We start from the raw sequence: 27,642 nt of genomic DNA on the forward strand, positions 1-27,642 counted from the left end.
CTGGGACTTCTGTACCACTTGTGGGATCCAGGGAAGGACTGGAACTTGGACTAGACTGTGACCACCATTCTCAACCAGACTGAGACCACTACTCTTGACCGGACTGCGACCACCTCTCTCAACCAGACTGCAGTCACCACTCTCGACCAGACTGCAACAGCACTCCCAACCAGACTGTGATCACCAGCCTTGACTGTGCTGCAACCAGCACTCTCACCAACAGATTTTCCCTCTCCTTTTACGTTTTGGACTCAGGGGGACCACGTGGGGCTCAGCACGGGGAGGGGAGGCCCAACGAACACCACTCTGTTCATGCCCCAGGGTGGGGTGCTGGGTTATGTGGGTTAAAACCAATTGTTTGTCTGTGTAATTGTATTTATTGTATTATTTTTATTAAATTGTTATTCTGACTTATAATCTCTTTTGAGTTGGGTTCATTTCCCCTGCTGGTTTACCTTTAAACCAGCACACTACCTGTTAGCAGATGCTGAGGAGCAGTGCAGTCATCAGTGCCTATAAAAGGACCTGGAGCTTGTGCCTAAATACCATGCTCTGTTTATTTTCTAGAACATTGATGGCATTTAGCATTTTGATTACAGAAATTTTTTTTTCTTTTTTTTTTCTGAACACAGGACTTTGGTGATGGTTATCTTAGTAAAACACATTTCCAGGTAAGAAATAGACACATCGCACAAGATCTCAGGGAGAAAACCAATGATAACACTGAAGAAACGTTACTTGCACATGTTGAAGTAAGTACAGATTTTGGACTTATATGTTTATAAAATAAATAATGAAATTTAAAAAGTACTATGCTAGTAAGTCCTTCCAAAAAGACTTCAAATCTCAAGTTACAGTGTTTTTTAATTAGTTTTCATACAGTTGTAGGATACTAATTAATACAACTTATTCAGATGTTTTTGTGTGTGTAGAAAAAGCTTAAGCATCAAGATTTAGTTATCTTAGAGGTAAAAATTAGAAGGATAATGACAATAAAATTCATTTGAAGTGCTGTTTACTGCATATATATGTTGTGTATAAAACTTTTATATTCAGTGTATAGTTGTCTACTGTGGAACTAACTTAAAATATTGAGCAATTGTTTGAAACTGGTAGCAGGAAATAAAACAGATTTGGTGTTCTTGAAGGAGAATAAACTTCTTTCTTCCAGAAAATTAAAACTGTTCATTAAACTCTAGTTGGACTGATCTGAATAATTATTTGCTTGTTTGATTCTGCATTAAACCTCCAGGTTATTGACTAATCAGGATATAAATGATAGAAACTCCCTCCCTTGTTATAGTTTGTTACCATTAATATGAAAATAAATCTTGGATTATAATTGACTGAAAACAATGTATTCGGTATATTATAAACTGTTGAATAGATGGATGTGGTGTACTTTCCTGTTACCTTTTTCTGCAGTTCCTTTTCTCTTTTCATCAGCACTCTGATTTCTTTTTTTTTTCCTACAGAGACTGGTACATTTCAGGCATTTCTGGTCTGAAATGAGTATTCTTTTGGCCTGGTTTCTCAAGGAAACGTCACTTAAAACAATCATGCTGTCTGTTAGTCTTGATGTAGTTGTTTCTGCTGATTTTTGAGCTCACTCACAGGTTTCAGTTTGTACTGTAAAGAGGGTACATGTGTAAGTTATCTAACGGACAGCTGAAGCATTTTTAAGTTTTCCTTTAATTTAAATTCTAGTATATCTTAAAAAGAAGGCTGATGTCAATGCTTCAGGGGATGTTACCTAATTGTCACTAACAACAGTGTTTGTATACTTCAGTCCTGACTTGTAAGAGCAGATTAGTCTTTGTATTCAAAATTGCTTTTGATGATTGTGACTTTTTTTTTAATAATGAATCAGGTCTTCATTACAGAGTGCATTTTAAAAGAACATGCTGTAAAACGCTGTTGAGTCCTTCTTCTGGAAAAGAAGGTGTCAGCTATAGAAAATGTCATAACACAAAGACTTCAGAGCCTGTTAAATACTGAAATGGAGTCTTAAATATACTGAAATATAATACTAAATGATACACTGAAATAAGATTCCAGACCCCACTCTGTGATTTATCAAGATCTTGATATTAATAATTACCTCTTGAAATATTTTGAGAGATTTCTTTGTTTTGAACCATGGTAATCTGCGGGGCGGAAGGGCCCTCTTTGAAAACGAGCCTTTGCACTTGTCATGTAGCTGCTCTAAAGATGAAGAGTGAAGCAGGGGAAAGGTCTTAGAAAACTGTGAAGGTTGTAAGACCATAAGAAAAAAAAATTAGTTTCTTCTCCAAAACATTCACTGCCCTATATAGATGATGTCATTTGCATGTTCTTCACTGAGCTGAGGGGTAAGCGGACTGTTAAAGTTATTTAATCTATCAAATGGGAAAATCACACCAATAAGTTGGAAAATGAAATTTGCTATGTATACATAAAGTAAAACTGTGTGTTTAAGAAGAAAGATGGAAATAGTGACTGTAGGGGGGATAAATAATTTTCTCAAGCACAGTACTTCCTATGTTCTTTTTCACAGCTCTTGAATGCTTGAGTCCTGTTCCACTATAACATTCTGTTATTTAAATAGGCTTTTTTTCTTTTTAATGCACGTTGCATCCATAAATAACATGGTATTAATGGAATTACTGCAATTTATTTGATTGAGTTATTGAAATGATGTTCTGATGACTAGCCAAAGTTGTGGTCATGACAGAAATTGGAAAAGTTTCCTCTGGTTATGTACATTCAATATTTAGCTTTTTCTTTTTTTCCTCAGAAGATTCATACATCTTATTGTTACATATTTGAAGCTTAAAGAGGATCTAGATAAGAATTTTAATTTATTTTGGAAAAAACGTGGCCATTTTCTGATGTTTGCATGTTTCACAATTTTCAGTTCTAGAATTACTGTTATGATCTTGATTTTTCTATATTGTAACTCTGATGCCTTAAGCCCCTAATGTTTTTTTTTATTTTTCTAATAGTTGTAAGACTTGTAAATCTTATAGGAAGGTTTTTAAAAGCAGAAACCCCTCTGTCCCTTGTTCCTTTCCCTTGTTTACACATTCCCTAACCCTCTTACCCCATTCTATGCCTTCTATATCAACCTACCCCCGAATCCAGTAGCAGTGTTTAGTCTTTTGTCAAGGTAAAGGCCTAGACTGTTTGGAGAACAACGTATCAGGGCCTAAACCACAGAGTACGGTCAAAAACTAGGTGACAATATACCCTTTGTACTCTGATGAAGCTGAAGATGATGAAGTAGGTGGTCCCAAAAAGACCCCAGACCCAATTCTCAGGGGGAGGGCCCGGGGCGGTCCAGAGGAAGGGCCAAAGGGTGGACACATCTGGGATTGGATGGATAATGTTATAAAATGTAACCTCTCGGGCACGGCCGGGGCGCGCGTCTATATCACCTATTGCCTTGGCAAATAAACCCTTTCTTATCTCACCCCTAATTAACTGCTCCGGAGATTTTTTCAGAACCAAAATACACCGGCAACACTCTGTTGTTTGTGTCTTACTGGAATACTTCCATCTGTCTAATCTGATCTCCTCCAAGGTGTGGTGGCAGATATGATGCATAGTTTTAGGTAACATAATTAGCTAGAAACAGTAAGAAAGGAAAAATAAGGAAATGAAGATCTGAGTAATCAATATCCATTGTTAGAAACAACCAATGTTGACAAAAATCCAAGGAAAAAAATGTTCTGTGGTATATGACATAGAGACCACAAGACTTTCCTCTCCTGATCCTGGGAATCCAGTTCAGAGGTTACCAATAGAATGTTAGTTTTGGCAGATAAGGGGAAAATCAGAGGACAGATTTTTGAAGTTGGGTGGAATTTTGGGAAAGTTATCCACAGTGAGGATTTAACTCCTGTGTAAATAATTGAATCCAAGACACCTCAGGGGGGAGGTGGTGTAGAATAAATCATCGAGTGCATCCTGTCATAGTGAGGAGTACAGTTAAGATGTTGAAACTGCAGAGAGGCAAAATTATTATTGTTCTGTTCATTTTTCATCTGTGAAGAGATACTGAAACCTAATGATACAATACATAAAATACACAGAACAGCTGAAGTAGCTTTATTCAAATAGAAATTCCATTGTAAGTTATCACAGGATCAAAAATGTGTTAATCTTTTGGGATCTACAGGAACCCTGATCAAATTATTTGAAGTTTATTTCAACTCATTGATCAGTGTGGACAGTTAGCATTTCCCAGTTTCCATGTCATTCTCTGGTATATAAAGATCTGGAGACTTCCTGGTGAAGGAGTGATGAATAAATGTGTTTTCCACAGAGCAGTCTGTATTGTGTGTTTGGTTCCATTGACACAAGTTATGTTTTCATTTGAAAACCAAGAGTAAAATTCTATGTGGGTTCCTTTCTGCTTATTTTAGATATCTGAGATATAGAGCTTGTCACTTAAAACTTTGTTTCAGCCTGAGGAGATAAAAAAGCATTTTTTGATATAAATCAGTCGACCTATTTTGGGTGTCTTCTCTTGGAGATCATCCTTTGGGGATGATCAAGGGGAGCTGGGTGGTTAACCAGAGTGTAAATACCTGCATTTTGTCATGTGAGCCTCATACAACAAAATGTGGATCTCAGCTGAGTAAAAGCAGTGGTAATTTTTGCTGGTGACTTCACGAAGTCTGAGATTTCGCTTTGATGGTGAAGGTTATACTTAGTTGAGGATTGTATTTTGTAAAGTAGCAGCTCAAAAACAGTTTAAGGAAGTTTGTCTTTTTATACTTGGCAGTCACTGAGCTATCAAGCTGGTTATCTAACCAGATGCCTGGGGATCCTGTCTTAGGCAGACCCTTCCTTTCCATTTCCTTTTCATCTTCCTAGAAAAGAACTGAGACCGTTCCTCTGGAACACCATTCTCTGCTTTTTTGTGGGTTTAGTTAAATCAATATATTTATTTTAACGTCCGGATTTGTAAACAGAAACTACTAATGATATGTGACTGATGATAAACGAACTTTAGACCAAGTTGGTGGATGTTCTTCTGACCACTAAGATCAGTCCCTTGAATATGAGCTGAAGAGTCATAAACCTTTTAGAGTCTCTTCCAATAGAATAAAAATAGCCTGAGATGCAAAGTGAGGGACAGACACAAAGACACAGTGCCATTTGAAGATTTTTAAGTTGCCATTTTGTCCTGGTTAAATTTTTATTGAATCAGTTGTTGTCTTTCTGAGCTGTCCTGACTTTGTGCCAGAGGAGTGTCATCTGTACTTTTCCACAGGCAGCATAAATCTTGTGTAACCACCATACACAACCATCTTCAGTATGTATTTTTTTCTTGATCCAAATCAAATCTGTCCTGCCAGGGGATCTGTCAGGGTCTGTATCAGTGAACAGGGGATTGTGTCATCTTCTATAGCAAGGACAGAACAGTTACATATACTGTTGTGTGAGTTGCTGATAAGGTGACAAATAATGTGCAAAATTCAAAATGAAAATAGTACTGCGGCCTCAGAGAGCTTAAAGAGTAAATTGGGAAAGTCTGGATTCACTTTATGCGTTCTTTTTGTTTGTTGTTCAAATAGCCCAAGGGAAGCAATAACTTGGAGTAATAATTCTCAGTGTGTGGTTTGTCTTAGCTCTTCTGGGTATTGCAGAAGAAGTGAGTCAGCATGGAACCATTCCTGGAGCTGGAGCCATTGCCACTTTATGAAGGAGTGCGCAGGCTGGGAATGTTGAAGGTCTGTTGATACCTCGTGTTGCCTTTAGAACATGAGCACTGAACCCCAGCGAACACATTGATGAAGTTATGTACTTGCTAAACTTGGGCTCCAACGTTGCTGGAAGATGTTCATTAGAGTTGGTGAAGATCTGCTCTATGGGGAATGTGGGAACAAGTCTGACATCTTCCTTAAGCTTCATAGTACCATGGTTTGCTGTTCAGCTGTGCTTTTCAGTTCGTAACAACTAGAAAATTAAAATTCTTAGCAATTATTAATCATTTTTTTCTCTAAACAAGTTCAGTATTTTTAGAATTAAGAACTACTCCCTTTTATTTTTGTGTGCAAAAGTAAATAAGATGAACTCAGTGTAAACATTTGCAAAACCATGGTATTTACTGGATAGTTAAAACATGTGAAGTGAAAACCCAGCAAACAGTGCTTAAGGAGAAAAATGTTTAATAGAATCCAGCACTCGTTGCAGGAAATAATGAAAGGACCTTAGTAAAGAGGGGGAAAATCAAGTATTATATACTTACCTAAAACATCAGTTTGTAGTGAATTACCCAAACTTAAGAGCAGTGGAGTTGCTCATGTACCAGAAACCTTTTCAAATGCCACGTCACAGACAGTAAACCCATATTTTTGATGTAAAAGATAAACAAACCACTTATTCTAAGGAGATCTAATTTGTGTTGCAAAATGCAGCGAAGGTCCTTGTGATTTTGCTTGAAAATGTATTAATCTTAAAATGGAATTGGGCTAATTCCATTTTCAGATTAATACATTTAAACCACAAGAAAATATTCTGTTGTGGGCTTTATTAACTGTTTTCTACGTGAAAAGACTTGGCAAAATAGTGACATTGTTTGGAAAATCAAAGCTGGAGGAAACTTTGGCATAGACATTATGCCTTCCTGAAGCTGGAGAAACCTAGGAAAGAAAGAGTGCTGTGGTGACAGAAAATGTGTGAATCTCAGACCTGTCCTGCTTTTGGGCTCCCGTGTGATGGGATGCCTCAGTCTTCACGGAAAAGGCCAAGTATTTCTCTCCCATAAAGTTTGGAGACATGGGGAGTTTTTGTCTCCCATACACAGATCTTTGTGGATCATTTTCTGCGTTTCACTCTGGAATCCTGGCAAACCTTGTTAACAGTAGTTACATTTAGTTTCCAACAGCTTTGATGACGTACTATTGGCTTGGCTTTCATTGTGGGTGGTGGGACCCTAATCGGAATTCTCTATCTTGCACATTCTTTGATTGCTGTTCTGTTTTACCCCCTAATAAGTTCTTGCAAACCTTAGGAATGATATCAAAGCAAGTATATAAATTAATTATGAAGCTTTTGGGAGAGCTGAAGGAGCACATTGTAGGACCTCCAAAAGTGATTTCTTTTTCATTTAGATGTTAGTGATTTCAACTGTTTGTCTACTATCTTGGCATTCAGAGCTGTCGCTTGATATTAGCAAAAAAATGCTACATCAGACGCAGGAAAAGATGCTCGAATTCAGGTTTGGTAACTGAATGTGACAGTTTAGTTGGAGTTGCAATGGTTGAAGGCATGACGTAATCCCAGCAGAATGTCTTTCTTCTGCAGTAAATAAACCTTTATTTCCTGTGGAGCACACACTGAGGCTGTGGGAAGGGAAGACGGTTTTCCCAGAATCTGAACTTTGGGATGCCGGTAATACCAGTGACAAAATTATTTATAAGCTCATCCATTTGACTTGGTGATTCTGTGTTATGGATAATAAAAAGAAGTATTGTTGGTTTTTTTTTCCGTTTAGTGCATTTTTTTCAGTTGTTTTGGGAAATCTGTGTGGGTAGGTTTAGTGCATCTAGACGAGACCAAAATCAGACTGAAGTATTTAAACTTTTCTAATTCTTCAAGTTAAAATTTAATTAAATAATTCAAGTGTGATTTAATTTCATAAATGTACATTCTTTCTTTTTTGTATGTGTGCCTTTTTAATACATTGTCATTATTATGAGATTGTAAAAAATAACTTTAAAAAATTGTGCCAGAGTAGACTTCAACAGCAGCTGTCTTTACGCAGTAAATTATGTTGATTTACCTCAAAACTGTGTGTGATAGCATGCAAAGCAGCAGTATCAGAGATATATAGGCCACACAATCACCTGCCCAGGCTGTGTGCTTCCCTTCTCAATTTTCTGAGGTAATGTGCTTTTTTACAAGTCTTGGTACTCTTTTATCAAATGTTTTGATGCTTGGCATGCCTTAATACCTGGGCAAAACATCCAGAGATCCCAGCTTCCACAGTTTTATCAGTGGAAGGGCTTGCAAGAAATTAGATCTGCTTTTCTGTTTTCAATTTAAAAATATTACTGCTGTGGTCCTAATAAGAGAGATGGTTGTAAAAAAAAGACATTTTTTTGTTTGTTGTATTTTTCACTCCCTCTTTCCCCCTTTTTTTTTTCTCCTCCAAAAAATGTTCAAATGAGCTGCCATGAGTAGAAGAGATACTGAAGTGATGGCCAAACCAACAGGGCTTATGTTGGCATGTGTGCCCACACCATATAATAAATATTGTCTTATTTATATCTTGAAACTAATGGGTGTTGTAACAGTACCAGTGTGGCATTTCCTAAGTGGTGCTGTGTGCCTGAGGATAATGGGAATGAAGGGTCTGGGAGGATCTAAATTCCCTAAATTGCATGCATTTTAATATTCAAATGAACACTTCAGAATTGAGTAGAACACGATACCTATTGGTGGTAGTTGTTCAGAGCTGTTTGATCATTGAGATATATAAAATGCAGTTTCCTTTGTGTTAAAGAACTATTGACAGACACTACAGTGTCATGTTTCTTGTTTGTGAGCTAGCGTCAGAAGCATTTGAAAAATACAGTTTTGGCAAAAAAAATCACAATCTAGTCAATTATTATATTTTTAATATACTTTTAATGATGAACTTCAAAATACTTCACGTTTCCAGTCTTACGCACATACCTACCTTTGTGTCTTTTAATTTAAATTGTGCTGGATCAGTATGATGCTTTAATTTTCTGGAGACAATACCCATCTGTAATGGAGCAATACTTTTATTTTGGCCAAATGCCTGTGTTTGTAGCAGTGTCATATGATTATCTCCTAGTATGTTTGAATTGTTCTCCTGCAGCCCACAGGTCATGTTGACTTGGGGTGGGTACTGCAGATTTAGGGCCTCCATGTGGCTTTCTGAGAAACAGGCAAAATGTCCAGACTTCCATATGTTGATGCTTTGTGGAAAACTCATGGTTATTGTACTTTTAGCTGTGAGGTCTGTGAGTTTTGTTTCCTTCCCAAGACCATCATTGTCTCTGACCTCTCAAGATACACAAAAAAACCCCTTTTCTCCCCTTTGTCACAAACAATGGTTATGATTTTCTGCTCTGGAAGAAGATGCAGTTTTATACTTTCCTCCCCTTCTTCCCTGCACGCTAAGGTTTTCTATACCACAAAACTTATGTGTTAGCCTTATTAATAAAAAGCAGCCACTGATGGATTTTTCATTACTATGATTTATTTATAAAATAGAATAAAATTATATTAATATTTTATTAATATTGTAAATATAATGATTTAGCTTCTTCTTGAGGTCAGAATGGGGCGTTCCTCAAGAACAGTATAATCAGTGTATGATTTTGAGGTCAAGTCCTTTCTAGATATAACTAAGTAACATTGAAGTTCATTGAGATTTAGGAACTTGTGGTGCAGGAAAATACTTGTAGAGTTACAAAATATTTTGTTGTGAAAATAACTTGCCTTTCCCCACATAGACCAATGCACAGTGAGGAGACACTGCTTTCTTCCCTTGTAGGAGTCAAGACTTTACTGAAACTACTTTAAAAATGTAGCTGTATATAAAATATGTATATAAAATAAGTCTTTTTCATCAGCACCATGTTGCTGATGCAGAGTGTTAAAATGTGGTACTAATGTGATTATGAACACCCCAATTTCAAAATTATCATTTTAGTTTACAGCAGAAATGAATTTGGTTCTTTGAATTTATATGAAATACAGATGTTTTCCTGAATGAGCAACACCATAGATCTTTAATAAGTGGCAGGGTTTTTTCACCTTTAATTCAGCTTGTTAATGTTGTGCAATCTCTTTGCCCTGGTTTGCTAGGGTCTAGTTCAGACAGCACTTAGACCTGCTCACTGACATTTTAAATGAGACATACACTTGTGCTGTGTACAAGATACTGGGAGCACATCCTAAGCAAAGGGGACAGTTGTTTAAATGTTTGAGAATGGGAAACACACACCTCTTGGCATAAATGGCTGTCTATGACTGGGAGTATTTCGCTTATTGGGTGGCTTTCTCATGATGGTCTGTGGTGGTAGCAATGAAAATGAGTAGTTTGAATTGACTCAAGCATCTTTTCCCACTGCTTTGCTCTGAATTGTGGAGGATGATGTAAAGTCATAGACTTAATAAGATTTAAGTTTGCTTTCTGAAGAGGAAAACAATAAAGTGTAAGAACTCCTTGGGACCATTGGGCAGACATTTTTCTGGGATAAGTGATCAACTAAGATATGCAGAAAGGCAGACCTGTCTAGTAGGGAAGAGAGAAAGGCTTGTAAGAGACAAAAGACTTGAGCTGTAGGTCATAATTTATAACGTAAGCTTTGTGTCCATTTAGTGATTTTTGTAATACAATCATTAGTGTTCCATCTGTATTTTGTGTTTTTCCCTATTTGGTAGCTTGCCAGTGAAATTTCTCTCCCAGACAGCTGAACCTAGCTTGCAGACTGACAGGGCACAAGAAAAACACCTTCAAAGGAAAGCACATTATAAAGCTTTCAGAAATCACCAGAAAGCGTTAACGGCTCTGTTGGCTGTTACACAATGGGATGCAGGAATTGCAATAATGTTCTTCTTCCATCTGGTGCCTGCAAACTTGCTGTTTTCGGAGTCATTCATTGCTGTGGCAAACTGTTCACTTATTCATTCTTGTGTAGTTGCCCGTTATTCTTTGGAAAAGACTTGGGTTGAAAACAGCTATGTTCTTTGTTACAGAAGTGCTCAGTGTCAAACATATTACAAGAAGATGTCAGTCCAAATGCAAATATCATCAAATTTCAAAGCCTCTCTGCATGTTGTATATATTTGGAATGTACTGTGAAGGTGTAGTCCCAGGAGCGAGGATCTTGACTGACAATACTTAAAGGAAAATCGTGCGACATCTGTGCCAAAATGTCTATCTTAGGCTGAAGTTTCAATTTCCGTTTTAAATTCCCTGGCTTGTGTTAGCTAACATCTCAGCCTTAGTTTTCCTACTTTTCTTAGAATCTATGTAGTTATTTTCTTTGTTGCATCTGGACTGGTTAATTTTCAGGACTGTGAGAAAGCCACTGACTCGAAGGTGTCACTCTGAGAAGGAGGAATGGTTTAATGAACTAAAGCAAGTGAAGACACAGGCAGGACACTTATTTCTTATTGACAGAACATGAGATAAAGGAGTTGATATATAACTTCTGGGCGCAAACCAATTAAAAATGTCCAACTCTTGGTCCTCCTTGAACATCTGAAATAATATTGTTCATGCAGCAAGAGTCTTTGGTGATGTGTTTGTAGCAAGACAAGTTAGCCAAGTTAGCCGTCACCTAAGATATATTCTGTTGTCCCAGAATTTATATTAATCTTTTCAGTCCAGCAGTAGTGAGCAGGAAAATTAACTTATTAATAGTTTTCCTGAAAGTATTACAGGAATTCCCAGCATTCTGCCCATTTCAGTTGAATGTCATATAACTGTATGAATTTATGTAAATCTTGTGTTGCTTTCAGAAAGTGTGAGGAACAGGGAGGTGAGTTGAGATGGCCTTGGAAATGTTAATTTTGGCGATATGGAAACTTTAGGTGCTATAGTATGTGACTTTGTCTTTTCCACCTTTTTTCTTGAAGGATTTGGTGTTCCCTGTAGCTATGTGGCTGTGGTAGTTGTTCGTGGGATCTGTCACTGTGTGTTCCATGCCTGTGTGCTGCGGGTGCAGTGACTGAAATACCAACCACCAGGTCTCCTATTAAGAGGTCTCAGTATCAAGGGCTTTTAGTATGAAAGCTTAGCTCATATAGGCAGATATATGGGAAAGCCAGTGCTTGTGTCTTTTTTTTGCCTCATTTCCTTTAGAAATGCTCTAGAGATCACTTAAGAGACTGTCTGTCACCACAGTTTGCTCTTGAAGTTGTTTGCCATATTTTTTGTGCTTTTGAATAAATAAAGATCTTAGTCTGTTTGAGTGTAGGCAGCAGCTATGGTCCAGATACGTTCTGGATAGATGGTCATGGAGACCTGCAAAACCAGTTATTTCTTCACCAGACAAGCTGAAACTTCAGCCCTGAATCTTAACTAATGAATCTGAATTAAGTGTGTGGCTTAAGCAAACCAAGTGCTGTCTTCCAGCTTCATTAGTGCTTCAACTTGTGAAATCTTTACTTTCCCTCCTATATGCTCAGCCAAATCCACACTTTTGGGATGTTGGTATGTTATACTGATCATTTTAGAAGTGAGGCGTGTCAGAAGAATTAAACATTGGTATGTGGGCCATACAATTTTTAGTATTTCCCGGAGTTGTGACAGGGTCTAAACTGACCTGATACTTGGCAGTGGTGGATCTTTGGGCTCTTTAGCAGAAGCTTCTGAGTACAAGATGCTTTGGAAAATTAGGCCACATGGGCACTGAAATAGGAAGATGCTAATGTGAATGAGAGTCTCTGATTTTGAAGGTTTTGTTCAAGATTTAGAAGCTCAGGAAAAGTTAATTGTCTTGAGAAGTTACATGGGTTTGCAAGAATGAAGACAAGAACAGAAAAAAGCTTCTAATGTGTAATCCTTTATCTCAGATAGGATGCATGGAATATATTTAAATATTTCCTTTGTAGGCCTTTTGTGTTTCAGCCGTGTCACAGCGTGTGCTCTAATGTGTGTTTAATGTATGTTTAAGTAGTCCAGTGATTAAGATATAGAAATGCAGATAATGAAAAATTGAAGAGATCATTGGATCAAAATTTTGATGCCATGGTCTGGTATTAACTGGAAATATTTAGCTTAAAAAAAATTACAATTGCATCCAATTAAATACAATCCAGTTAAATGGTAGACACTCTCATGAGTTTCTGACTTTTTAAATATTTCTACTTGCTGTCTGTTAATGTTAGATCTTATTTTCCTGTTCCTCTTTTTTTCCCCCCACATTTTAGAAGGATAGAAACTCATTTGCCATTTAACATCAAAGACGTAGGTTTTGTGTAAACCGTAACTGCACAAATTTGAATTCTAAGAAAAATGTTACACATGGGAAAGATGAGTCTGGAAAAGGTCTGCTATACCAGGAGTTAGCAAGGTATAATACTCTCCTTTAGGTTGTGTTAGAAAACCTGTTTTGATCTGTTTTCCTGTGATGTGTGTTTGTCTCTGCCCTTGCCCCTGCTCAGAAATTCTTCCATCAGTGCAGTGATCATAATCACATTGGAGCAAGGCAGAGGTTTTTAGAAATAATTAAGCTCCTAAGGGGAATTAAATGGCTGAGTGGAGGAGAGGCCATGAAAGTTCTCTGCCTGAGGTAACTTTGTGTATGCCAGAGAATGCACATGAGAAAGGTGTCTCAGCTGAAGGAAAAGCCCCTCCTTGGACCTCACACTCAGTTGACCACAAGATGCAAATCTGAAGGTAAGAAAAATCATCCAGACAAAACATTTCAAAGTAATTCCAGGTAATTCTGGGTGTACAGTATTTAACAAGCAACTTGATGAGCAATCTCAAAATGTTTTGTCATGTGAATTTGATGCAATACGAAAAAATAAATATGAATTGATTAAAGAACTATGCCTGCATAAATAAAAGTTTTTTGCTATTGGTGGTTTTTTCCTCTGTCCTCAAGTACCTGTGCTTTGGGAAGACAGAGAGTGCATTTGATTAAATGTGGGTAAAGGCACTCTTGTATTCCTGGCAGAATATACAAAGTATATGGATATTAAGATTTTGCATTCTTTGGTGAAGCCCATTATACCTTTAGCTTATACAGAATCTGTCCCTGTGAATAGCGGATTTGAATGTCTGTGAACAGTAAGAATACCTAGTCAAGGTGTTTTTTCACCACTGTTAACCACTTCTGTGGTATTATGATTTATTTACTGCTCCAGGTTTTTCACCTATTCTGCCAGCATTACTGATTTTCTTTATCTCTGCATGAAAAGACCATTCTGCTGCCACAGGGGAGTCTCATTACAGAATTGTTTTTCAAACTCATCTCTAGAAATACCTCCAAAAATAACTAGGCTTTAATGTCCTTTTTTTTTTATGTCTTCTTTCTGAAAACTGCTGAGATAATACTATGACAGAAATATTGGAAAAATAGAATAATAACATGCAAGGGGTGATTACTGATGTCTTTCAGTTAATGTACTTCATTATGTTCAAATGAAATCTCTGTTGTAATCTGGTACGCCTGATTATCTGGAAGGTGTCCTCAAACTATTTTATTTACCTGATATTATCAAATTTTGTACATTGATATTTTAAACTATTTCTGAGAATTCACTTTTACCTGCTGTTTTTCAAAGGCAGGCCTTGATCACAGATCTCCTCACTGTGTGTAAACACCTGTTGTAGGTGTTCCAGTGCCTCTTTTTTTCAGTCAGATCTGGGAATCTTGCTGTGATGAGTTGTTCCCTTGTATGTGTGAAGTCCTTCATAAAGGACAGCACACTTCAAAGATGTAAATAATATGTAATTAAAAAGCATAATCAGTTTTCTTTAGTGATTGAAGAACATTTAATAGCTGTGCATGAGTAATACAACAAAGTGCTTAAGCAAATCAAATCAAAATCAAGTGCCTCGAAATTTTTTAAATAGTAATTATTAAAAACTGAACACTTGACACTTGGAGCTGAACTTATTAATAATATGTCGTCATACATAGATAAATAGAAAGAAGTGTGAAGAGTAGGAGGGAAGTGACTGATGCAACACTTTTGTAAGGAAAGGGATGAACCCATTCTAGTAATTTAGAGCCTTTTTTTAGCGTAGTTTCAGAATGACAGAAGTGAGATGACAAATAGTTTCATTTTCAGCATCAAAAACCCATAAATGGTGGGTTTTCCTTGCCTTTTTTTTCACCTGTCCAATTTTTTTCTCTCAAATCTTCCCCTACAAATATTGAAGAACAGGTATTAAAAAATTTCTTATCTCTGACTGTAGAGTAGGTACAATTATATTCAGCTGGTGCTGGAATAAAATATTTATTCTTAAATAATAAGAATACAGAAAATTTCTTCAACACATCTCTCAAAAATAGGTTAGGAAAAATATTTTTAGTGGAACTAGAAATCAGTTCTGGAGGATTCATGACTTTCTAGGTTAAAAGAACAGTTGAAACAAGAAGTTTTGAGTGTGTCACTAATAGGATTTGAAGCAGACTTGTAGAATTATTTTCCCCCACTAGTCTGTTGCAAGTGGCTTGTTGATAACTATGGCATGACTAAATTTAATTACTATTCTGGTATTATTTCTAAAATGGTAAGAGTCTTTTGTATGTAACAGTTGATGGCTTTGTCTCAGCAATCATGTTTCTTAATGAGCGAAACCTGAAACTCCTTCAAATTTGGTTTTAGCACATAGTAAGAATTACAGAATAGCTGGTCTTAGAAAAGAGGCTTGAATGGATGAATCATTAATTGATTCTATGTAAAACAAATAGATGAACAACTTAAGTGTTTATTTTTCTTGATTTCCAAAGGACAAATATTACTTTCTGAAAGATATTTAATAGTTTTGACTGAAGCATGCTTTGACTTCTTTCAATAGAATGTGCTGGATAGTCTGAAAAGCAGCCATTGTAGCAAATCATTAGGAAAATAAAGTAACACATAAGGATGGGGGAAAAGTATAGCTTAGGCTTTTCAAATACAGATTTCCAAAAAGACAACCTGCTTTATATCTTGAAAATAAGTCTGAAAAGATGCTGAGACAAATGTCAAAAGGTTTTTTAACCCTGCATATAAAAATATTAAAGGAAGAGACGCAAGCCCAGGGAAAAGATTGCAGACAAAACTGTATTTTATTCTCTTTATAAGGTAAATGGAAATAAACTCCTATTTTCAATAAGGGTGATTTCAGAGGAGGATGGCTAATGAGAATGGGGGTGTCCGTAGGCAGTAATTGCTTTGATCAAGGGGGAAACAAAATTTGAGAGGATATCATGAAATAGAAAGTAGGAGAGAACTTCTACCCTAGAATTTATGTCAGGTATCAGAAAAATGTTGTTTTTTTCTTTTTTTCTTTTTTATTTCAAAAGGCAAAAAGCTATAGGTTTTTTAGCCTGGCATTAGTGTTATTCAAGCTTTTGAAGAAATTCTTAAAGAATAGATAAGTAAAAGGTTGAAAATGGAAATAGGATGGAATGTGAGATGATGTTACAGGAGGTAGGGGAAGTATTGAACCATTTCCTATAATTTGGCAAAATAACTGATTTACTGGAGGAAGAAAATTCAATGCTTCTCGTCCATATAGAATTTAATAAAACTTATTTAACAATAGCACACCGGAAAACAAAGCTATGTGATAATACCACAAAAATTCAGCCTCGGACAAATCTTACGTATTTTAAGTAATAGTTGTAGTACAGGGAGTAGGAGAGGGTTAATTAAATTTGCTGATGGCAAAATATCTGGAGGCATTGTCAATACAGCAGAAGGCAAGAAACTCCTGTGGAGAGAACCAGAGGACCTTGAGGATTGGCATAACAGAAACAGGATGAAATCTAGTGGTGCAAAGAATAACATCATGTACTTGGAGAGTAAGGCTAAGGTAATTCTGTTTGTAAAGCTCATGGCTCATGAGTTGGAAGTGACTGAGGAGGAGAAATAAATTTCAATTACTCCCACTCAAAAAAAAAAAAAGAATTAAAAAAAATGGTAGATTTTTTATGGTGATTGGGAAAAACCTGTCTTAGGGGAAAGGACCATAAGAATTCATCTTGTTTAGCCTAGGACAAAAAAGAAATCCTGAAAGGAAATATGATTTATCTCTGTTAATACATTTTGGGGGAAGAAGGTTTGAAATGCCAGGGAATGGAAAAGAAAGGTACTTAAACTGAAGTAAAATGTTGGCACTAGAATTTACAGTTATAAACTGACCTTGGATAAACCTACGCTAGAACCACTAGAAGTGAGATACTGAAATAGCTTTCCAAAAGGAGCAACAGTATCCTGAAGTCAGTGAATTTGCAAATAAAACCATATAAATTTAGTAAAAGGCATTATATGATGTTTGATACCTGTGGTAATGAGATACTGAACTTAGTAACCCAGAAGGTCCCTTTGCTTCCTATTTCGTAGGTCACTGTTCATTTTGTGTTATCCATGACTCTAGTGAAAGAAGTGTGTTTAGGGTTAATGTCTTTGTTTATAAGTAAAATAGTATTTTGCAAGCTGCTTGGAGGGCAAGGAAATTGGAGTGGAGTTTGCTCAAGAATGAATATTTTCCTTTGTGAAACAGGACGCTCATCTTTATCTATCTCTGTGAGAGGGATTTTCATTTCTGGTCCAGATAAGGGGTCCTGAAAGTCTGGGATCTGATTTTGAGAATGTGTGATCCCCAAAATATCTCAGGTTTTATTCTTTTAAAACCTGTCTCCCAGGTTCTGTTTTCATTTGAATTTTGCTGGAATTTTTTCCTTCATGTCCTGATGGCTTAAAGGGAGGATGCTACGAGGTTAGTTACTTATTTCACCTTTGTAGCCAAGGGTTACTTGAAGCAGAGAAACACTCTGGTGGTTAAAAAATGCCATTTTTAATGACACACAATTCTAGATTATTCACAGCTTTAGATTTTTACCTTTTTCCTGGTAATCTTGTTTCCAACTTTGTTACCAAGAGCACAGTATTTTCCTTTCCTGGGCAAAGTGTGTTTTCATTTGTAAGTCAGTCTGGTGTTACAAATGAGCAGAACTGACAGACAGACTTCTCCAAGGAAGATATGTTTTAGGGAAGCAGCAAGGACATAGAACCTGAGAGAAGGGTGGGATTTCCTGGAGCTCTGCAGGAGTCCTGCCAACTGGAGGGGTCCCTGTGCACCTGGTGTCAGCTGCTGACTGATAGGAAAACACTCTTGCAGCATCTCTACAGTCACTGTCTTAGTTCAAGTTTATACTAGGGGGAAAAGAAAAGCTAATCCTAGTGATAGAATTATAGTTTTATATGAGAAAATCTAATATTAAAGTGCTCTTTTTTAGGTTAATTTTATCTGAGTAACTCAGTTCCCAATTGTGATTGGCAATCAGTAGCAATAATATGAACACTGTCATGTTTCTTCATGGAAGTGACAAGGCTCAGAGCAGACAGTATAATTGTTTGCTTTTCTGCACAGGTAAATAAGTGATTGCACTGGTTTTTTTCTGAAGAACAAGTTCATGGGGGCTTAAGAAATTACTGTGTGAAGCATCAGAGACAAGGATCTGTATAGGAGTAGGGAAGTGTGAATATAAAACAGAATGGGCATTGAAAAAGTCACACTAAAGATTTACAACTCAGCAGAGTCAAACCTTGAGCCTTAAAACTGAAATAAAATCTCCAATGACTTTTTTTACCTTCCCAAGTGCCTTTTCATGTTTTCATGAAGCTTATCTCCACAACAAAGAATTAAATATCACTATTTTCTTTCTATTTTTGGTTAGCAAAGTTACATATTTTTTTCTAACATCTGATTTTTTTCTTTGCACATTCCAAATTTAGCCTAGTTCTATGTATGCTACTCAGTCTCTGCAATATCAACGATTCCTTCAATACCTGTGTGATTAAGAGATAAACCAGGAAGTTAGTTATTTTCAGAGCACCTGATGTCAAAGTGATGAAAGCCACAGAAATTCTATAGAATCAGGGTAAAATGTAATAAAGCAAGTACACTATAGCTGGTCAGTCTGGTTTGGAAAGCTGATTCCAGCCCCATTTTACACACACGTACATAATTTTAAGGAAATATATGTATTTTTAGTTTTTCTAACTACAAAATTCACTTTTCTTTTTTCTTTCCCATGTTCATCTTTCCTCCAAAGACTATATAAAGGAATGGTATTTTGTACTGCAGAGGAACATGTGGGAAAAGAATATGTTCAGATATGTTTTAAGTATGCTTTCAGCACCTACTTCTGTGATTAATGCTTATTTGAATAGAAGACAAATTTGTGCAAGTGTTAACCCTACCAGATAAATTTTATTTTATTTATTTATTTTATTTATTATTTAAATTTTATTTTCAAGTTAAAGATATAAACAAATCTTGCATCTGCTGTTGCTTCTCTGGCATCAAGTTCTGTTATCTAGATTTATGCTGGAAGTTACCTAGTGGCATGATAAGATTACTTTTACAGATGGAGTCTTATTGTTTTCTGTGGTTATATCCAATGAAAGTCTTGTACCATCTGAAGAAATTCCCAGATTTTGACGTTGCCAGTTTCAAGTATTATTGCATTTTGTTCCTCAAGGTTGCTGAAAATGAAATTTAATTCTTGCTGACGTAGAGGCATCCAGCTTTTGAAAGAATATTTTCTAATAGCTCACAGAACTATTTGGCAGTGATTTTGTTTTTAAACTTAGGTATTTAGAACAGAGAGTTATTATTCTTTGAAAAGTTATTTGTTAGATTGTTTCAAAGCGTAGTTTTTGCTGTTGATAAAGCTGTGAAGATCCCAGGGTGTATTATAAGGTTTTCTGAAATATGGTTATGTTAATGTTGTCTGTGATTAAAGATTTTCCTGACCTGTGATGAGCATCTGAGCGTGGGTTTTACCGTTTTCAATTTTAAAAATAAACATTTACTGAAAGGACTTACCTTGGTATTTTACCGCTGAACAGTTGCAGCCTGATAATATTTGATCTTCATTTTGGAATGTTTGAGTTTGGAAAAAAAGATATCTAAATTATAAGTTGTGTACTTTACTGCCATCCTTTATTTTGAACAGAACTGGTTTTGAAGTTATGTGGCTGAAATAGTGTGCTGTAAGGCTGCTAATTGTTGTTTTGAATGCTTGGAAATACTCAGCATTTTGGCAGTAGGAATCAGAATAACTAAATTTTACTCTGTTGTGAGTTGTCTTTGTAAGTTCGATCACGGCTCTTCACTTTTCTGTCTCAGTTTTCACAGAGTAGCTCATGTTTGTAGGGGGTAGGATTAAACAAAACAAAATGTAAAAGTAATGTTGATGCAGAATATGCAGCTAACTCTGTAGTGTCACTTTGTATTGCAAAACCTTCTGTAAATACTCAATAAAACCACTAAGGCAAGAACTTTACATTGAATTAATTACATTTACATTGCATTGTCATGTTTACTTTCCTTTCAATTAGTCCCATGTTGAAGTAGAAAAACAAATAGATCTATTTAGGATCTTGCCTTTCCCTGTTGTATCTTGGTCATCTTGGGCTTGTTGCTGAAAATTTTGCCTAATTCTTTCTAAGGGTGGAACTGTAGAATAAGCAAACATGGTGGAGCTTAAAAAAAAAATCGTAAAAGCAAAGACTGTTTGTGAGGGTTAAAAACCTCAGGACAGAGCTGTTTGATATTTATGTTACAAATGATCAACCTGTACTTGAAAGTTAGAACAGGCTTTATTTCACAACAGAACAATATATAAGCGTTAGTCCAGTGGTCTACATTCCTTTTCCATCTTAAAATTGGGCAACAATAAACCCAAGAAAAATGGGTAACTTAATTTTACATGTTTTATTCTATCAATATGAAATTGATTTTCTTTGACTATTAACTGGTTTTCTTTTTCTTTTTTTTTTTTTCAAAGTTGTAATTGCAGTCATTTTAAAAACTTTCATTTTGCTTAGTGCTGTATGGATATCATGGTAGTAGTGAAGGTGTTAAGAAAATTTCTTCTACAAACTCAGATTTTCTTCAGGAATTTAGTTTTCTGATTAGACAAATTAAGTAGTTAATCTAGGATCAGTTTAATCCTACTGGCAACATCTAAAATTTTTCTGAATTATTTATATTTTTTTTTTTAGCGACAGGTCAACAATGGGCTGCATTGCCCAGCAGAGTTGGGTTTCTAAGATCTTTGCCCACTACTACCCTGTACCCTAATGCTCACTGCCAGGATTATCTGAATGTCCTGCTGATTCTGAGTGAATCTACATGGCACACTTTAATTTGGAAATTCTGACATTTTCTATTTTCATATTTACCATCTCAAACCAGAGGGTTTCTACTGTGTGAAAAGTGCTCATATTGAACTTCTGTTGTTGATGACAGAAAAAGGGCAAATGTTAAAATACCGGATTTTCGCGTGGAGTGGAAATGGCAGTATTTGGTCAAATCTCAGCATTTCAAGCTCTCTTTCCTGTGTGTAAATTGTGGCTGAGGCAATGAGGTCTGTGAAGTGTGTGGGGATCCTTGAGGGCAGCAGGAGAATGAGGGTCATTTATCTTGTGTTTTGCTGGGACTGTTGATACCTGTGTGACAGGCAGGGAGAGCAGAGCTGAGATCAGCTGTGGGCAATCCTGGTGTGTTATAAACCCCATTTTCTGTCACAGTTTCCATCTCCCGCTCTATTGACTGTGCTTCCCAGCTTTGTGCCATCAGCAAAATTGGTCAACAATCACTTGCTTTTGTGTTGAGGTTGTTAAGGAATATTGTAACTAAGATTACTGTACAGTCCAGTTTTGGAGGCCCTTCACCAGTCAACTGTCTCCTGGTCAGTTATTCTCCTTTCAGCACATCCCATTATTCTCTCCCCTTTACCACTTCCTTATGCATTACATTTTGAACACAACCCCCATCTTCTCCAGTTTAAAGAACCACTTCCCATTTGGCCCACTATCAAACATTTTGCTGCATTCAGCCAGACTGAATCTCCTGCATTTCCTTTTCCACTAATTTAATTATCTTATCAGGACAGGATATCAGATTTGTTTGTCTTTCTCATTCTTTGACAAACCAATGTTAAGTATTAATCCAGTTTCTGCATAGCTCTGTATATTTCATTATTCTTTCCTTAAAAAATGGTTCTAGTCTCTCTTGCCATTTTTAAGTGTAAATCCAGCTTGAATTCTGGCAGTTCTTACTTTCTCCTTCAAACGTAGCTTTTTTTGCTTGCCATACCTCTTTTCTATTCTCTGTAGGGTTTTTTTGCATGCTCTTGGTATCCTTTGTGATGTGATGATTCACTCAGAACTGTAGCTTTATCCTACTTTTTTTTTTTCCCAGTGGTTCAGAATGTAAATTGTAAGCAGTGTTAGTATCTCTGATTTAAATAAATTAAGGCCTTTTCCAAATTCCAGTCCTTAACCATTTTATTTTTTCTGCCTTAACTCATTATCTCCCTTAATTTCTCAAATATTTTAATCTTTAAGCATACGTTTAGAAAGGCTTATCATGGACAGTTTCTCTCGACAGATACTCAGAAAAGGAGTGACCCAGGAAATACTGTTCTATGATCACCTAGATGTTGCAGGACAGGACACATTTTCCTGTCCATCATACAAAGACCTGTTGTAAAATACAAAACTCCACTTCTCTAACTTGTAAAATTCCTGGCTGATCCTAGAAAGCAGAGCACACTCTGATTTTCTGTCCCAGGCATTAAAATGTCAGTGATCTCCACCAGTCTGAGATTCTCACCTGATTTGGTGGTTTGCAGTTTGTTCTTTTTGAGAGCTCAAGCAAGACCCAGCAGTCAAATAAGCTTAATATCATGTATGCACCTATCTGTGTGTATTTGTACTTGTATGTAACTGAAATCTTTGAGTCTGATTTATTTTACACAAGCAGCTATCCTGTAATTATCTTAAAACTTCATTAATCTACATAAAAATATTTTTATTTGTTAATTCAGAGTTTTTTTGGTAGAAGAAATAATTGAAGTGTTGCATCTAAGAAAAAATGAGTCTTGCCAATATTAGAAACATGGTTTCCTGCAGTAATTTTTTTTTAAATTTTATTTATATTATACTATTTCTTCACCTGTGCTTTTTTCTCTATTTGGGGAACAAGCAAACCTCTCCCAAGACTTTTCTCCTGATTTCTTGTTTTAAACCATTAACTGTACTAGAGATGACTGTAAACATGTAAACAAAAAGACCCTATGGTGTCTTTTTGTTGAGAGAGGCCAGTTTTGTTTGAATGCCTATCAACAATGAAACATCCTGGTTAATGGCTGGCCTTGATGGTCTTAAAGGTCTTTTCCAACCTAAAGGATTCTATGATTTCACAAAATCCAAAGTGGAGTCCTCTGGGAAAGAAGTCTGCTGTAAAAAAAAAAAAAATTAGGTATGCAAATATTTGTGGAAATATGCACATTGAAATAAAATTTAAAAAAATTACCTTTTTTCTGTAAACTGGACAGAGTCCTCTAGAATTCAGCATATGAAAGACCCTGATACTTGGGAATTGCTTCCTGCAGCCATAAGTTCATGATCTGCTCATGTGTTACTTCCAGACTCAACAAAGTCACAAGCTCAGAGTTCTTCCTTTACCTGAAACACTGTGGAACAGGGAACTTAACAGTACTGTTTGAAATATCATATAGACACCAGGCCCTCACTCTGAAATTATTCCTTCAGGGATTGCAGTTGAGTTACAGAAACCTATAAAGCAGAGTTGAGAAAAAAATCAGTTAAATTGTGTCTTTGATTTTGGTGCACACTACCATTCATAGTCTCTGCCTTATGAATAAAGTTGTCGTAATAAGATGGTAAAAATATATTAATGTATTTTTAGTTGCTTTTTCTCTCCCAGCTTCCTTTGTTTTGCACATGGCTGAAGTTCAATATTTAGGAAACCATGGTCTTGGTCGCCTCTAGATTGATTCCTTTACATAACCAGAGACAATTTTAAGTAGTAACTGTCTTACTATGGGACCCTGTTTGGGGTACAGGCAGCAGCATGCAGTACAATAAAAGGTTCTTTCAGCAAATGTTTAGGAAAATACTTTCCAAGAGATCTGCACATGATTAGAATTATTGAGTGCTCTGCTCTTCAGCTTCCTGTTTTGGAATTAAATGCCTTCGGGACACTTGGAATATCTGGGTTTTGAAAAGCAAGAGCAATTTAACCAATTACATACTTCACCATCTTAGCTATGATTTCAGTTAGCTGTGAATGGGGACAAGGGGATGAAATAGCCGCCGAGATACCTCAATAAAACTGAAAATTAACTCCAGTAGCTGTGGAGCAGCTTTTGAGGGAAATGAGAGCAGATAAAACATTGCGAGTCAGTGAATTTCTGGCTCTTCCTCTGCACATGTGTACAATTATGAGCTCTTCCCTTACCTCTTGTTTCCCGTCCTGTGGGATGTCAAGTTTGAACATCATTTTGGAACTATTTGCTAATTGCTTGAAGTGTTTTACAAACGTTATTTAAAAAGTTTGAAGGAAAAATTACGTATGGTTGTTGAACAGTCTCTTCAGAGAGACTGCAGAACAGTCTCTTCAGGACCTCCACCTTGTACTGAGCAATTCAACTGAAAGAATAATTCCCTGAGATAAGCTAAATTGATTTATTTAACTGCTCAGCCATTATGTGGATTTTGCATAGGTGTAAAATTTCTGTAGTAACTCTGTACATGAGCTTGGCCAAGTGTAGTTATATACAGTTGTACCATTTCTTGGTGTTTTTAAACCTCCTGCCACAGTGTTGTTGTCAGCTCGTTGTATTTGTGTGATGGTGTTAACCATTACACGTGTTTTCCACCACATACAGCAGTGGAAATTTTGAGGTATTGCTAATTCTGTACTGGGCTTTCTGATCAAGTAAAACAGTTTAAATGAAGATGGGGACTGTTAGAAGGTTCATTTCAGACAAAAATGTGCAGATTTTCTACATGGCTTTAAAGAATTGTAAAGCAAATTTCAAATGGTTAAATTTGTGTTGAGATCTATTATATACCACATCCCTGGAAATTAACAATATCATGCAATACACCGTGGCAATTTTCATTTGAGATCACACTAGTAAAGGAAGTAATTCAGTACTTTCCATCCACTATGAATCTCTCCAATGTACATTCGGTCTGTTTGTGATCAGTGACATTTGATAACATAATAGTTGTTAATATTTAGAATATTCTTACAGTGTTTTGTTTAAAAAATTACCTGAGAGGCTTTTTGACCTGCCCTGGTCTGAGTTCAGAGCTTTGCATTTCCTTTGTAACAGTGATTAGAGAGTACAACATGAGTGCATCTGTAATGCATCATGTATGAATACAATTAACAGTTTTTCAGAGTGGGCAAAAGCTGAACTTACTTGACTCGGTAGGGTCTGCCCCTGTTCCATTTAAAGTATATATTTATTATACTTACACATTTCCAAAAAGAAAAGAAATCATTGGACCCTAATGTGCTACTGGTTTTGTTTGTGTAGATTACATTCAGGGTTTTTTTTTTTTTTTTTTTTAGATTTTAGGAGTAATTTCACAATTATTTTGAGTAAATCACTAATTATTTTGAGTGATAGCTAAAATTTTTGAATTGAGGTTATTTTGAAGTTGAAATAGATAATTATGATTTAGTGCCATCTTTCTGCTTTCTTAATAAGGGAGTTAACATATGTACTTTAGCCTTAACATATAGGTAATATAATTCGATCTCCCGTATCCAAATAAGCCAGCTGTAATTCAGCCACACTGGTTATGATTGTTGCTTCTTATTGTTGTGCTTATATGATGTAGTCTACAGATAAGCTTAGATTGGCATCTCAGGTAACTTTCAAGTTGTATCATTTTGACAGATATTAACTTAATTGGATGCTATTTCTTTTTTGAAGTGGGCAGCATCCAAGTAATATGTTTCCTACAGTAAGTCACTGTCCCAGTGTCACAGCTGTTCCCTTACAGTGTCCTGGGTGGGCTGTAGTGCAGCCACTTCTAATTGTAACCCTTAATTTCAAATTTCTTGTTTTTACAATGCCAGATTTTGTGATGATTTGAGCATTTCTGTCTGTAAGTTTTTCATTTGAATTACTGTTAAACACTGTCCGTCAGTCTTGGCATCATTTTCATACAGTTTCTCACCTGAGAAATTAATGAAGATTTGAGTTTGTCTTCTAAAAAGTAAAGGTTTGTAGGCATTTGTTGTCAGTCTCCCTGTTGAATTAAGCGTGGTGAAAACTGGGTTGCTGCTGAGATTCTCAAAGAAGAAATAATAATCCTTGTTCTTCTGAAATAATAAAGCTGACCTAAAATGCAGCTGAACTGCTAGTGTTGTCTTATGGCATAGCAGGTTTTTTTTTTTTCTTTTTTTTTGTGTATTATGAAGCACAGATCCCCGTCCTGGAAGCACTTCAGTTCAAAAGAAAGAATAATCTTGTGGAATAGTACTTAACCTCAAGTAGTAACTTACTTCAATTTATACACATGCAAGATAATGAAAAAATGATGCGAAAATCCTTCAAAAGGAGGCTCAGGGGGGACTTTCTTGCTCTCTGCAACTCCCTGCCAGGAGGGGGAAGCTGGGGAGGGGGGTGTCGGGCTCTGCTCCCAGGGAACAAAGGACAGGACAAGAGGAAACAGCCTCAAGCTGTGCCAGGGAAGGGTCAGGTTGGACATCTGGAGGAGTTTCTCCCTGGAAAGGGTGGTCAGGCATTGGAAGGGGCTGCCCGGGGAGGTGGTGGAGTCCCCATCCCTGGAGGTGTCCAAGAAATGGCTGGGCATGGCACTCAGTGCTCTGGGCTGGGTGACAAGGTGGAGATTGGGCACAGGTTGGACTTCATGGGCTGGAAGGGCTATTCCAGTCTCAAGTTCTGTGATTCTGACTGAAAGGCAAGTGGCAAAAAAGAGAGGGTACAGGTACCACACCACCATCTCCCAATTGCTTCTTATCTCCCCACACTTCCATGGGAAGAAGGACCGCTATAAATTCCTAATTCCAAGGAGTAACAGTGGCAGAGAATATTGGTAGGAGGTTGTGGAAGTAATTGAATCCCTACGGGTTGCAGGTGAGGCTGCTGTGATCCTCTGCAAGGTGTGTGTCCATAGCTTCAGGTGGACCTTCTTTTTGGGAATTTCAGGTGGTCCAGATTAGTCCATCCTCCCTCAACAGCTGGGCTGTGTCCCTCTGGCTCCTTTGATTTCCTTGCCTCTCCTCCCAGCTTTGCTCTTGTTCCCACCAGAAGAGGTTTCCTAGTGTGCCTTGATGCTTCAGCTCTGTTCAGAAGACTCTTGTATTCTCTACATTAAAAGAAGAGAAAATGTTTTTTCTGGGGGAAGGAGAAAAGCCATGAAATTCTGCATTTTATATGTGACAACCTGGGAAGAATGAAGAGTGATTTTGTAGCTATTCACTACCTTTATGTGAAGACAAAATTCACAACTGTTCTGTTTTCATGGTCCATTGCTTCTTTTCCTTGAAAAGACTTTGCTTTCAGTTGTGATAGTGGTTTTGAGGCAATCAAAAGACAAATCTAATTTCCAGCTGTTAGAGATGATTGTTAATGCATGAGGAACTACTGCAGTTTTATGTGCCATGTCTTTTTGGTGTGGAAGTCTTGGTTTTGGTATGCCTTGAATGACAAAAGATTGTGTGTGGAGAAATTTTTTTCTGAGAAATAGTCATCCTAATAATGGCTGGATGCTTTCACAGTGTCAAAGTGCTGAATTCAGTCAGAAGACTTCCCTTTGGAAAATGACGTATTTCAGGGATGAATTAGCTGTTCGCTTTAACTCACCTCTGAATTTTTCCACTGGTAACATAGTGGCTTTTCAAGGTAACTGTGTCTTTCAAAAGAAGGCTCTTTTAACATGGTATTTCAGGCATCACCAAATTATTTTAGGGCCACTTTCCTTCTCTGTTATAGAGTGTTTAACCAGGTTCTTCACTTGTTTGACTGAAATGCAATAAGTCCAGGACAGTGGGGAGGATTTTGTAGCTGCACACAGAAAATAAATCCATAAGATAACTTTGTTATGCTTCAGACCACTTCTGTTATCCTCATG

At 36.7% G+C, this 27,642-nt stretch overlaps 1 protein-coding gene across 2 annotated transcripts in view; it reads left to right on the forward strand.

Moving 5' to 3' along the window:
- ATG10 (autophagy related 10) overlaps positions 1–27,642 on the forward strand; it is a 61,490-nt gene that overhangs the window by 6,498 nt on the left and 27,350 nt on the right. For both annotated transcript variants that reach the window (XM_051810861.1, XM_051810862.1), the window contains exon 3: positions 633–752. In XM_051810861.1, the coding sequence (XP_051666821.1) occupies positions 633–752 (120 nt within the window). The remainder of the gene's footprint in view (positions 1–632; positions 753–27,642) is intronic.

The sequence above is a fragment of the Manacus candei genome, unplaced genomic scaffold, assembly GCF_025592945.1.
Source record: "Manacus candei isolate 608988 ecotype Guabito, Panama unplaced genomic scaffold, ASM2559294v1 h1tg000079l, whole genome shotgun sequence".
In the NCBI taxonomy this organism is placed as follows: domain Eukaryota; kingdom Metazoa; phylum Chordata; class Aves; order Passeriformes; family Pipridae; genus Manacus; species Manacus candei.